This window comes from Ptychodera flava, chromosome 5 (genome assembly GCF_041260155.1).
Source record: "Ptychodera flava strain L36383 chromosome 5, AS_Pfla_20210202, whole genome shotgun sequence".
NCBI classification, from domain to species: Eukaryota; Metazoa; Hemichordata; class Enteropneusta; family Ptychoderidae; genus Ptychodera; species Ptychodera flava.
The window spans coordinates 37,397,402-37,410,597 of NC_091932.1; the positions used below are offsets into that span (position 1 = coordinate 37,397,402).

Here is a 13,196-nt window from a genome sequence, read left to right on the forward strand (position 1 = left end):
ATGTGTGTAAACAACAATGGCAATTTAGAATAACTCAAACACCAAAACATCGCACTTACGCTTATTTCAAAACTTTACTAGAACCAGAGAAACACCTTTTCACTTGACTGTAATATTCAATATATTCAAGCTTTTGCTAGTTTTCGTTGTGAAATTTTACCATTAGCCATTGAAGAGGGGCGAAGACAGAACATTGACTTACGAAACAGAATTTGTACATAATGTAATCTTAGGCAAGTTGAGGATGACTTCCATTTTCTTTTGGTATGTGCGTTTTGTAGAGAACTGAGACAGGAATACTTACCAGTGTATTTTCAGACAGAAACGAATATTCTTAGATTCGCAAGACTTGTGCAGACAAACATCCGAAAACTTTACTCAATCTCTGTAAATTTATTTTCAAACCCTTTTCCAAGAGGAAGACAGTGCACGCTGAATAGTGTGTCGCTACATTGTGTATGACTTCAACTCATTGTATGTATACTTTTTCCGAAACGTGTATATGGGCCAGAGGCCTTTGAACGCAATAAACTTTTAATATCACTCAGTAAAGATAACCGTCGGTTATCCGAACAGCTAGCGGGACTGGCTTTTACGTATGCAGTCAGTTCGGATATGCTATCTTGGGGAGGCCGGGGGTGATAATGAGGTCAAGTCTCTATTCATGCACACATAGTGCACACTCACACACCATGCACATAGACACAACAAATCATGCATAAAAATGCTCGAAACTTTGCTCTACATTATTAACCTTTCTTTAATGCTGTTCAGGAAAGAAGACGAATTACAAATGTCTATTTTTCGTCTTGACTTTTACGTCAGTCCGACAATGTTGATTGACAGCGCGCGGTATTAACTGTTTTCATTCACAGCTCTTCAGAATTTAGCGTCGTCGCTTGGCGTGCTTAAGGTTTGATCTTGTCAAGTCACAGCGATTTTTTTCTCGTATGATCGTATCATTCTCATCTCTCTCAAATCATTTTACGTTAATGTACATTCAACAATAAACAATTAAGAAAGACAAATGTACGGTAAGGTTGTTGACAGACTAAATATTAATGAGATACGCACACACCGACACTATACGGTCACCACTAAAATAATGCATCTTGCCTAACGCACTGTAATTAACACTAAAGTTTTTGGGATATGAATGGAGTTCGGATAATCAAACAATTCGGATAATCGACGTTCGGAAAATTTTCGGTTTCGTTCGATTGATCTTATAACCGTACAAAACAGTACAAGTACCTGTTTGCTTTCATAGAGGGCGCTAAACCGGAAAAGTTCTTTATTGTTAATAAGCACAGATATTGGCCTTGTTTTGCTTTGGAGATTGATGAGAATACTGGAAAGTGAAATTTTCATCAAAATTAAAAATCACACATGTTTTTAGAAAAAACAAGGATAAACTGATTTTCTAAATGTAAAATATGATTGGAGTAGTAAAAATTCTTAAAAACATATTTCTTGATACAAAAAATGCACATATAGTGTTCATATTGGTATGACAAAATTACAAAACTAAAATAAAACTTTAAAAGAAATTTTCATCAAAATTAAAATCAAATTCGTTTTAAAGAAATTATAAAATAATATGATTTATATGATTGCAAAGTTTGATTCAAGCAGTTACAATTCTTGAAAAATATTTAGTGGATACAAACATGTAGCTTACAGCGTATACTGTGTACATATTGGTATGACAAATTTACATAACTAAATCCAGTATGTGGGTCACATTACAATGGCTAATACCAGGGAATCAAATTTTGTTTCTCAAAGGAAATCAATCTCAACAGTGCAACTATTTCTATCATAAATACTAAATATATTACCAGGTGTAATTAAATTATTTGTATTGAATTGACAAGTTTTATGTCAAGTAATATCAACTTGTTGAAAAATCACTCAATATAAATTTAGTCTTTGTATTGTTTTCGACTGAGAAGTCATATTTAAAGCTTCCCTTACTGTGCAAACACTTTAATGCAGTCATTGGTATGGTCAACTACAGCCACTCTGCAGGGAACATCATTGGTCAGTGTGATACCATGTGGCCAATCCAACCCATCCTCATCACTGTCAATGCGGGATATGAATCTACCTCTGCTGTCTAACTTTAACACACGTTTGTTTCCTTTGTCACAGACATAAACACAACTATCTTCACCTGTCACTATTCCCTTTTGCCACTTTAACGAATCACCACTGCTAATGTTGCGAAATGAGTATAAAAATTCACAATCTGCACTGAACACCTGAACACGGCTATTGTTCATATCTGATACAAATACTTCTCCTTGACTGTTAATAGCCACATATGCAGGTCCAATAAATTCTCCCTGCTTGGTGCCATACTTTCCAAAGGATTTGATGTACTGACCATGCTGTGTGAATTTCCTGACACAGTGACTCTCCTCCTTGTCTGTGTCATCACCCTTTCCATCCCAGTCTGTGACATACACACTGCCATCTAGAGGACTGATGGCAATTCCATTGGCATATTTCAGTTCATTTTGTCCAAAGTATCTGAGTAACTGTCCATCCTCATCACTCACAACTACCTGATTGTTGCCTGAATCTGACATGAAGTATTCATCATCAGCTGATACTGCTACTCCTTTAGGTGCAAATGGCTTCTCAAATTGTGTAAATGTGAAACTTGATTTGTAATTTCCATCCCTATCAGCTATGTGTATCCTATTGTTACCCCAATCTGCTGTGACAAAGTCTCCATGTTTATTAGTGGTTATCCCTGTAGGCCTGTTAAGCTGACCTTTGCCTATTGTCTTCACCAAACCCTTGATGGAAATCACAAATGGTGATCCTGGTATTGGCTGGTCTCCCAGTTCTACGGTAACTTCATGTCTTCCACCAACATCTGCATCAATTCTCAGACTGTGTGTACCATTTCCATTGTCTACTGCAACTATGTCTTCACATGACCCATCTTCTTTCCACATCTTTGCTGTGATTTCTTTGTATGATATGACTGGTTTTCCTCTCCTGTCAGTAATTCTAACCGTGACATTGACAGATTCACCCCTGACAAGTCTGGTTGGCATGTTCTCTACTGTACACATTGATGCACTGACATCCATCTTCAACAATCCCAGCATTCCATGCTCAGGAGGGTCAACTGAAGGTTGGAATTTGATCAACTCAGATTTTATCAGTTGATTCATCTTATGTACAAAGTTATGAATGTTGTGCATTGTTTCCTTCTTTGATGAGAGGAGTCTGGCGGCATTCCCATCATGCAACAATGATTCAAGATAATTGCATGCTTTGGAAATGTTACCGTGTTTGTCCTCCCATTCATCAAATTCAGACACTGTAGTGTCTTTGATCATACTAAATTCTAGATTCATTGTTCTGATCAGACGTGATTTCTCACGTTCAATCTTTTGTATTATCTTTTTTACCTTCTTATCAATTTTATCTTCCTCTTCCTTCTGACAGATCTCAAGTTCATCCTTGACGGCCTCATCGCTGTCATGTGATTTAGCAGTTTGTTCATGTCTCCTCAACTTGTCCACCATTTCTTTCAGCTGTTCTCTGTATTGATCAGCTGCATTTTGCAGATCTCTGTGGACATGGTCAGGGACAGGGTGAGTGGCAATACAGTCAGGGCAGATAGACACTTGACAGGAATCACAGAACAGATGTACTTCATTCTGTGGATGAATGCTACAGTGTACTTTGCTTTGCTTTGACAGTTCTCCTGATAGTTCTTCAAGGTATTTGTCAAGTTTGACTTCACGGTGGCTTTTGCTGGTTTCCATGTCTTCATGGGCAGTGATGCATGAAGAACAGAAATTTGAATCACACTCTATACAGCTGTGTACAGCTTCTCTTTCTTTGCATCCTTCACACTGTCCTATGTCTAGCTCTTCAATTTTCCGTCTTTTCTTTGAGACATCAACCTGTGATTTAATCAATTATGTATGTTAGATCATTCACCGTAAGTGAAGTGCTATCAATTTTCATTAAAATTCGGACATGATTTGAGGTATGTCTGTCATGTAATGAAATGAGAGAAAATAATCTAAAGCAATACTGACTGTTCTTACCATGGAATTTGAATGACACAACGCAGTTCTCACTTAATCTCAATTAATTTGAGATACCTAAATTGACTTTCAAAAAATTCAAACATCTACCCTAATGTTGAATTCTACAAGTAGCTCTAATACATGTACTTATTTCAACCTTCGGAAGGTGTCATTTCCTGCATACATTCTTGCAGTTTACAGTTTATATTTACTTTAGCCGATTCTGAAGAAGAATAGTTATTCAAGTTTGTAATCATGAATGTTGTAAGGATATGAAAATTCTCATGCTTTTTTACTATAATCATATGATTTAGTATCAAAACACAGTATGTACAGGGGAGGACCGCCTCCTGTTCACTTTTTTGATTAAATCTACGATACCTGAGTAATACATTGATTTTTTATGAGCAGATTCTCCATGAAGAATATTTATATCATTAATGTCCGAAATAATTACACTATCCAAACATATACTCAATCACATGATCAAACCCAAATAATAAGAATATTCCTAATAATTTTGTGTCACTATTTGAATATCAAGGTGATTTTCAAAAACAACACAGTCATATTCATAATAACATTAATTCAAGATTGGTTAGTTTGATAATAATCAATTACAACATAGCATAGGCCAATCAATAATTATTCTGAATGTAGATGAAATAATGTTGACAATGTCAAATCGTGTGACATTGAAACTTTTGTGTGAATTTGGAATTGTGACAATACGTTCAGGGCCTCAGGCTGAACGACAAGCAAGCAAACAGATTATCTGAAAGAGAACATATGAACAAGGGAACAGAATAAATGAGTGTAACAACAAACACGTGAACAGGAAACGAAAAACTGACTGAAAAGTATGCTGCCTTTAATCGCCATGTCCCATACTCTCTAATAATGACAAGGTAGATTGATTGATGATGCATATTTTCTCATGATTTTTAGTCTGTATGTTTGTTGTTTGTTCGTTTTTTGTCTGTTTTTTTTATTATTTCTTTTTGTTGTATATAATTTCCCTTTCTATACATTGTTAATCACTTTGTTTGTTTTGTTTACTACTTTGTAATTCAGCCTAGGACATCTGACCTATAAGCTGCTAGAGACGAAACAGAGCTGTATGGTGTAGCCTGTGGTTTTTCAGGGTGTAGTCGTCTGAAACCTGGAGGTTTGAAGGTCAAGACGACCCCTTCTCATACACATAAACGTCGGAAAACACTAGGACTTTGTTAATGCTACTTTGGAGGATCGGGTGGTGATCATGGGCAATTGAAAATACAAATTTATAAATGAAATTACACAACATTTTCCTCTTTATTATTATGCCAATGTTTTAAAGGCACGGCCTGTGATTCGGATGTTTCTCTGGATTTCCGATGATTATGGAGTCTCTTAATATAAACATGTCAGGGTTAATGTATTCAATTTTGCAAGTATACACATAGCTTTTCCTAGATCTGCGTGCATTCCTATATGTTTTCATTTTTTTGCGCATTCCTGTTGGTTGAAAAAATTGAGAAGAACAAAACCCGCGTTACCGCATCAGTTTTGCAATATTTCTAGGGTGAAAAAAAAACTTTAAATTTCTCTTGGCCCTAATAAATGATTTGCGTTAACGATGCGACTCAGGTTCAAAGGTCAATTTTTGCAATTTTTTTTTTATTTCAAATTTCGGACCACTGACATGTGGTCTTTCTTTTGGCCAAAAAGTGTTGGGTTGCATTGAACCACGAAATTCCTGAAATATATTATTAAAATGGGAAAGTGTCAGCTACACCATATGCCTTTATTTTCCTTTGGTTCTGACGATCACGGATTACCGACCACGACATCTTTGATAAAAACATGCAGAGATTACGTATATAGTTTTGGCGGTAAAGTGCGCATGTGTTGTGAGAAACGCAATGCTGATCGTTCTGAACTCTGCCGGTGATCTGCGATCTACTCTACCTGCGATCTACACTTCCTTCATGAATATTCATATTAATTATGCAAAAATATACGGGTATATGTAACTTGCGATCTACGCTCCACGATTGCTGTTAAAATACAGGTCGCAGTGCAGATTTGCGTACATTGGGTCTGTTTACGGTGCATGATGTAATGGAGGCCTTCAGTTGATTTATATTTCATCCTTACAGCGAGCGCGAGCGTAATTAGGATCAAACTACAAACTCACCAAACTTTGCGTGCTTTTCGCTAATCACCGTTTTCGCTGTAATCTGTTTGCACTAGTAATTTTGTAATGACGACTGCAAATCTTCAAAATGGGAAATTTAAAACTTTCATCTAGCCATCACTTCCTTGCATTGTGCCATAAACTCTATACTACTGTCTGAGTAAAATAAAGGAAGCTTAAGGTAGCTCCACAATTCTAAGGAGTTGTGTGTTTTAATGTTTCGTACTTGTGGTATTGTGTATTACTTCGGTATTATTAATATTCATGTTTTATAATGTGTATATTTGGTGTTAAACCATGGTGAGATGGTTGTAATTACTTGCGATGTGAACGTAAGAAATTCATGATGAAATAAATAATTTCCTTACAAATTTTAGATTTAAGCATAATCGATACACCTAGCCTTTAATAAATGAAATAAATAAAATAATCATTCCATCGGTAGGCCTACAAATATAGATCAAATTATTACAAAGATATAGTAGGGTAGATCGCATGGTTTTCTCTCAAACACACCTGCGATCAATACTTCCCTTGCTATCTACGCAACTACAACAAATTTTACAACTTTACAGCAGATCTGTTCTTTTGGTTCACAGAAGAATAGCTAAGCTTACTGCCACATCTCGATACCTAACGCGAATGTTGTAACATCTAACTTTAATAAATGAAGTTGGCCTATCCAAAGGCAGTGTCGGTTTCATCGTGGAGGTATCATAATCGTAGACGCAGGTGACTGCGATCTATACTTTCTTTGCGATCTACGCTTCTCAAACGCATTTTATTATTACCGTTCAATTTATAAATTCGATTTAATACTAAATCATACTAACAAAATTATCCGGGATCGGTGATCGATGCCACAAACCTCGCAACATACGATTCACTGGCATCACCACAATGGCAGCCGGTGTTGAACGCAGGAAGTATAGCTCGCAGGTAACTCTGCGATCCATACTTCCTTGCAATCTATACTTCTGCAATGCATTTTATTATCACTGTTCAATTTATTAATTCAGTTTAATACTAATTTCTCACACACAAACAATATCCAGAATCGATTATCGATGCCATAAACCTCACAACATACGATTCACTGGCATCAGCCAGTGTTGATTGCCGGAAGTATAGCTTGCAGCTAACTCTGCGATCTCTACTTCCCCTGCAATCTATACTCAACCATCTACGCTTTTCCTACGCATTTTAATGATTTTGTTCAATTTATAAATTCAAGTTCATTCTAAATCATACAAAAACAATTTTTGCAGATCGATTATCGATGCCATAAACCTCGCAACATACGATTCACTGGCATCACCACAATGGCAGCTAGTGTTGATCGCAGGAAACTTAGTTCGCAGCTACCTCTGCGATCTATACTTCCTTGCGATCTATACTTCCCTTACGATCTATTCTTCTCCAGCGCATTTTATTATTACGTTCAATTTATGAATTCGATTGAATACTAATTACTCACGCAAAACAATCGTCTGGAATGTATTGTCGATGCTACAAACTTCGCAATGTACAATTCACAGGCATCACCACAGAGGCAGCCAGTGTTGATCGCAGCTGAGGAAGTAGAACTCGCAGCTAACTCTGCGATGTATACTTCCCCTGCGATCTATACTTCCTTATGCGATCTACTCTTCTCAAACTCATTTTATGATTATCGTTAATTTACAAATTCGATTTAATCCTAAATCATATTAAAACAATGCCCGGGATCGTTGATCGATGCCACAGTATAGCTCGCAGCGATCTATACTTCCTTGCGGTCTATACTTCTCACTTTTTGATCTACGTTTCGCCAACGCATTTTATTTTTACCGTTCAATTACTTAATACGGTTATCCTGGATCTATTGTCGATGCCACAAACCTTGCAACATCCGATTCACAGGCATCACCACAATGGCAGCCAGTATTGATCGCAGGAAGCTTAGTTCGCAGGCAACCCTGCGATCTACTGTTTCTATGCGATGTATACTTCCTTTTGCGATCTACGCTTTTCCAACGAATTTTATTATTGCCGTTCATTCTTCTGCTTCACAACGTTGGAAACATTAAAACACGGACAAGACGTTCACCACGCATAACCTGTCTGCGATCTTTCTTTAATAATACATCACATTTTCGTGTTTATCAGACTCCAATACATGAAATGGGCAGTGTTGTTGCAATATTTGCGTAAATCTAATTTATTATTCATGAGAGGAAGTGTAGATCGCAGGAAGTGTAGATCGCAGATCACCGGTACACAATCACTGTGAGCATAGACGTCTTTTCGTACGTCCATGGTGTGAGTGTGGCCAGTACGATGCATGGGCAAACGTTTCTGATGTCCAGCAGACCATTTTTTACGTTCATGAGCAAACTAAGCTGGCACTCGCGCTCAGTATCGTCGAAAATGCAAGCTAGGGCTACAAAAGCCAACCAGAAAAAAGACCTGACTGAAACATGCGTGGGCGGACGTACTACGTGCATTTTTTTTAAAAAGTCCGACCGTGGCTCATACTACAACAACAATCAAGAATTACGGTCAGATTTTGTTAAGGGAGCATTCGTTTTTTAAAGGGAGGGGGACGTCGGTGGAAATCAGGAAGGGTGACTTTTACAAAACCGGTTTTAGGGGGGTCAAATTTTACAATCAATGATTGGAAGGGGGTCAAATTTTATAAAGGTTTGTATGGAATTATGGAAAAACATTGACTTCGGAATTTCACTGAAATGTTGCTTGGTCCTCCATACATAATCATACACAATCAGGGCCATAGGGTGCGAAGGGTTAATGGATCAAATCTGATGATTTTTTTTTTTTTTTGGGGGGGGGGTCACATTTTACAATTGATGAATTTGGGGAGGGGGTCGAATTTTGGAAATTTGATTTTGAGGGGGGGTCGCCTTTTACATTTCATTTGTCGCTCAAGTTCCATCGACCCCCCCCCCCCACCTCCCGGTAAAAAACGAATGCTCCCTAAGTGACCGTGCAAGAATGCAGTGAAGAGTCTCATTTGGCCGAGGACGCAGCCGCTAACATCGTGCTGCCTTTCGTCACGGTGTCTTCTTAGGTACGACTACACAAGCATCGAGATACACTGCATCTGGCATGACGCGACATTTTAATTATATATCAAGTTTTTCGAGAGCTAGTACTTGAGTTCATTCACACGTTAAGCCGTAACGCCGATTCACAAGAGCAAGTTCGCCGATCTGTTAATTTTCTAAACCATATGGAAATAAAGTTTTAATGTCTTGCCTTTTCTTTCTTTAAATATACTCCAAAATTAAATTACGTCAAATCGCAGTGGATCGCGAAGAGTTCAGAAATGACTACTGTGGAAAATTGTGTTGTCTAAACTTGTCAATTACCCGCACACTCAATGCCGACTCCGGCTGAACCTTAATCCGAAACAAACCGGAACTTCTAGCAGTGTCGAAACTAAAAATTTTGGCTGTATGAGGTTGATTTCAAACGTATGTCAAATGTATACACAGAAAATATTAGCAAGGAGTTTGTATTCATGCTCTGCGGCGAACTTGATTAACTATCTGAAACGTGCTCCGTGCGTACGACGACGGCCAATCAATGACTTACAACAATCGGTACGGACTGCATGATTAGGCGACTTACGTATTAGGCTTCGCTTTTCTTTTCTTTTATTGTAGCTCGTTCAACTTACAGTGGTGAGATTAGCGGCGTAGAGAATTTCACCTTACGATGAATAAAGATTTGGGGATAAAATATAGTCAGCAATTCAGGGTTTGATTTAAAGTTATTACGACGCGAAAAAATCTCCGAAATCATGTGCGCTGGCATTGCTAGTCGAGCGAAACCTTCCGATTGCGTAACTGCACTGTAGACTGTAGTCGAAACTCTCTCGGAACACGACGTCGACGACAGCTCGCACTGTTCTACACTACGGCATGAGTGTTAGTTTGATTGAAGAGGGCCTGTGGTTTGGTAAAATCGGTACTGACTCTATGTAAGACAAGAACACAAAAATTAAGTTCGACACTTGAAATAACACCGGACAAACTCTGTCGTAACGAAATGCATTGAACACTGAAGTCTGCAGCGAAGTGCAAAAGCTAAGAAAATACATTTTTATAACTGAAGTTTTTATGGTTTCAAGAGTTATTAATCTCATCTTTAGGTAGAAAAACTAGCAACTAACGTCCTGTTTGCATGGAAGTTGGCGCTAGTATGAACTTCTAACAAAGAACATGCATAATGTGCCGATCGCGAGACAGGAAGTAGACAACTTGAGTCAGAACAAGTGAATGCCCGACGCGAAGACAGCACACAGGTCTCGATTGGGTTGTTAGACATTTTGACACAAGTTTCGACATTTTCACCTTGACCGTAAACTCTGGTAACCAGACTATAACCATTGAGACAACAGCATACAGTTAATATGCTAGTTTAGCGCTCGACAAATGGATTAAACCGTGAATTACTTTTCTGTGTTTGTTGTATAAATACCACCCACTGTTGGCACCTAGCAAGAGCCGTTTCACGGTGCAATTTCTTTCTATTTTCACACGATCTGCGGTTCGAAACATGTTTTAAATTCCCAAAACTGCTGCTAAATATTTCAACTTACTACTGGTGTTATGAAATTCGCAGAAAACAGTGCGTGAGTTGGACTTCTTCGCTACGATGTGTGACGAATTGGTCGTTTACACGAATCGTCGATTTTCTCAGTTCCGTTTTTGGCAGAGTGTATATGATTCAAATAAGTATAAGTCGGCGGCGCCTGGACAGATTTGCCTGATTTTTTACCCGTGGACAGTGAATAAATATATCTGAAAGAAAGTGTCTCAAATTTCCGGTAAAAGGCCTGGAAGTGAAGATATCTTGACAAACGTAAACAAAGGACGATAATTTACCCACAAATCGTCAAGTTGACACTTCGAAGGCTCATTGTGCGAAAACAATAATGGATTTTAAAAATCCAGACATAACACGGTTTTTTGTCCAGTATATACCCAGCTCTCGATTGCCGTAAACAGATCGATCACCAAGGTCGATTGTAGATTTGTATCCACACTTTTTTATTGAAAATCTACAAAGCACGCATTTTTGAGTAAAACAACAATACGCGCAGTTTTTGAAAAACGCAAATATTCTGAACTCTTCGGCGACCGAGCTGATAAAAAAGTACCACATGTCGGGTGTGTGATCTCTTCTGCTATGTGAAAATGCGAATTGAAAATACGTGTCAATGAACCTAAATCGCATCCTTAAACAGCAGATACATAAATATAGTAGAAAGAGGGCGCTAGTCATTGTCGTTCCTGACGTACCTGACGCGTTGACGAGCTATCTCCTGTAAAGCATTATAACATTTGCTTGAAACGCCATGAACGCGAAATAAGGATGGCCTGTTGAGTTGTGTGAACTGTTGTGCTATCCACAGATGAACTCAAATTGGAGAAGAAAAGAGCTCGATGCTGAGCGGACAAATTTAAGACGACACTTAAATGCATTTCGTCAACACAAGGCGTCATTCGCATTCACCATCTTGGTAAGCCTATATGCGAAATAAAATGACCGAGCATGCTTATTCTGTACTCATCTATGAAACAGCGGTTGATAAATATGAATCTAATTCCCTAATTTGCATATATTATTGATTACAATAAATTAAAATCTATCGAGAAAAAAATCATCAGTTTCCAGTTTACAATAAGAGTGCTGAAGGTCATACAAAAATACCATCAATGAAGATGCACGGTTGATACATAGTAAACAGTATCGCCATGTCATCAAGATATGGCGGATAGTGTGCGGGCGCTCAGTGTCCCTCCCAAAAAGATTGTAACTAGGGCCATACAAACAACATCATTAACGAATTTTCTGGCAAAGTTACAGATACGAGAAACATTTTCAAATAACTTAATGGGGACGACTCTGTGCAAGTATCTCTCAGCGGAGCAAAAAGAATAAAAATCATTTTCGATGAGTTAATATTTACATTGCAACCAAAGAAAACTGCAGTTGTTGTCTTGATGCAGATTTTTATTCATGCATGGTAGCCTATTCACCACCTTATTTAAATCTAACTCTAATGCTTTTTATGCTAGAATTAGCCTGTGGGGGGCAAAATTTGTTGCAAAAGTTGATATTATTACAGTTATTAGATCTTGTAAATTATTAGTCTGCATGGACTAAATGAGCCCCTTGGGCGAATCTCTTATGCCGTATCTTAGCATTCAGTACGGTAAGATGATATATATGTATTTTCTTAAGTAATAACGGTACAAGAAATAAAAAATTCAGACAAAATGTTGAGATGTTAGGTCTGTTGATTGCATTCCGAAAAATGCACTCTAAAGGAAATGAAGTACTAAGAATATATTGTACGTAAAGTATTTATCGCTGAGGTGACGTCAACGTAATTTGCCTTCTATTAAAGTGTGATGTAAAATGAGGATGTCACACTAGGAATTTTATTCAATTTAGAATGCTATCTGTTTTCATTACTTATTCTCCACAAAGGTCAACTTTCAGGATAAAAATGTAATTTTTGATCGATATCTTAGAAATATGGAAGAGAGAAATCAAGTACATAGAATATTGTTCTAATGCTCATGGCACAGACAATTGAAAGGCGCCCTGACGATAAGCATTTCACTTCCAGCGATGCTGCTGATTGGATGACAAAGTTTACAATGAATAGGGCCTATATAGAGTGATAATTTAGATTGTGTAAATTTCATAAGTTTTTGAACTACATGGAAAGATATCCATACAATCTAATTTAAAACGAAATTGCTACTATTGCTAGTCATTTGTTGTAGGAAGGTTCCACTGTGTGGCTTAATCAATTTAACACACAATGAAATGGTTCTTTTAAACCCAGATAAAGTTAAGAATTTGAGAGATGCAGGACACTGTAAAAAGAGAATAATGACCCACACTCATAACAGTATAAAACTGCCGGCTAATCA

General features: G+C 37.6%; 1 protein-coding gene across 1 annotated transcript in view; it reads right to left on the reverse strand.

The window, feature by feature from the left end:
* Positions 1-735: 735 nt before the first annotated feature.
* LOC139133830 (tripartite motif-containing protein 3-like) overlaps positions 736-13,196 on the reverse strand; it is a 46,108-nt gene continuing 33,647 nt past the window's right edge. Inside the window, exon 6 of the mRNA XM_070700594.1 lies at positions 736-3,932. Within this exon, the coding sequence (XP_070556695.1) occupies positions 1,974-3,932 (1,959 nt within the window). The 3' untranslated portion in view covers positions 736-1,973. The remainder of the gene's footprint in view (positions 3,933-13,196) is intronic.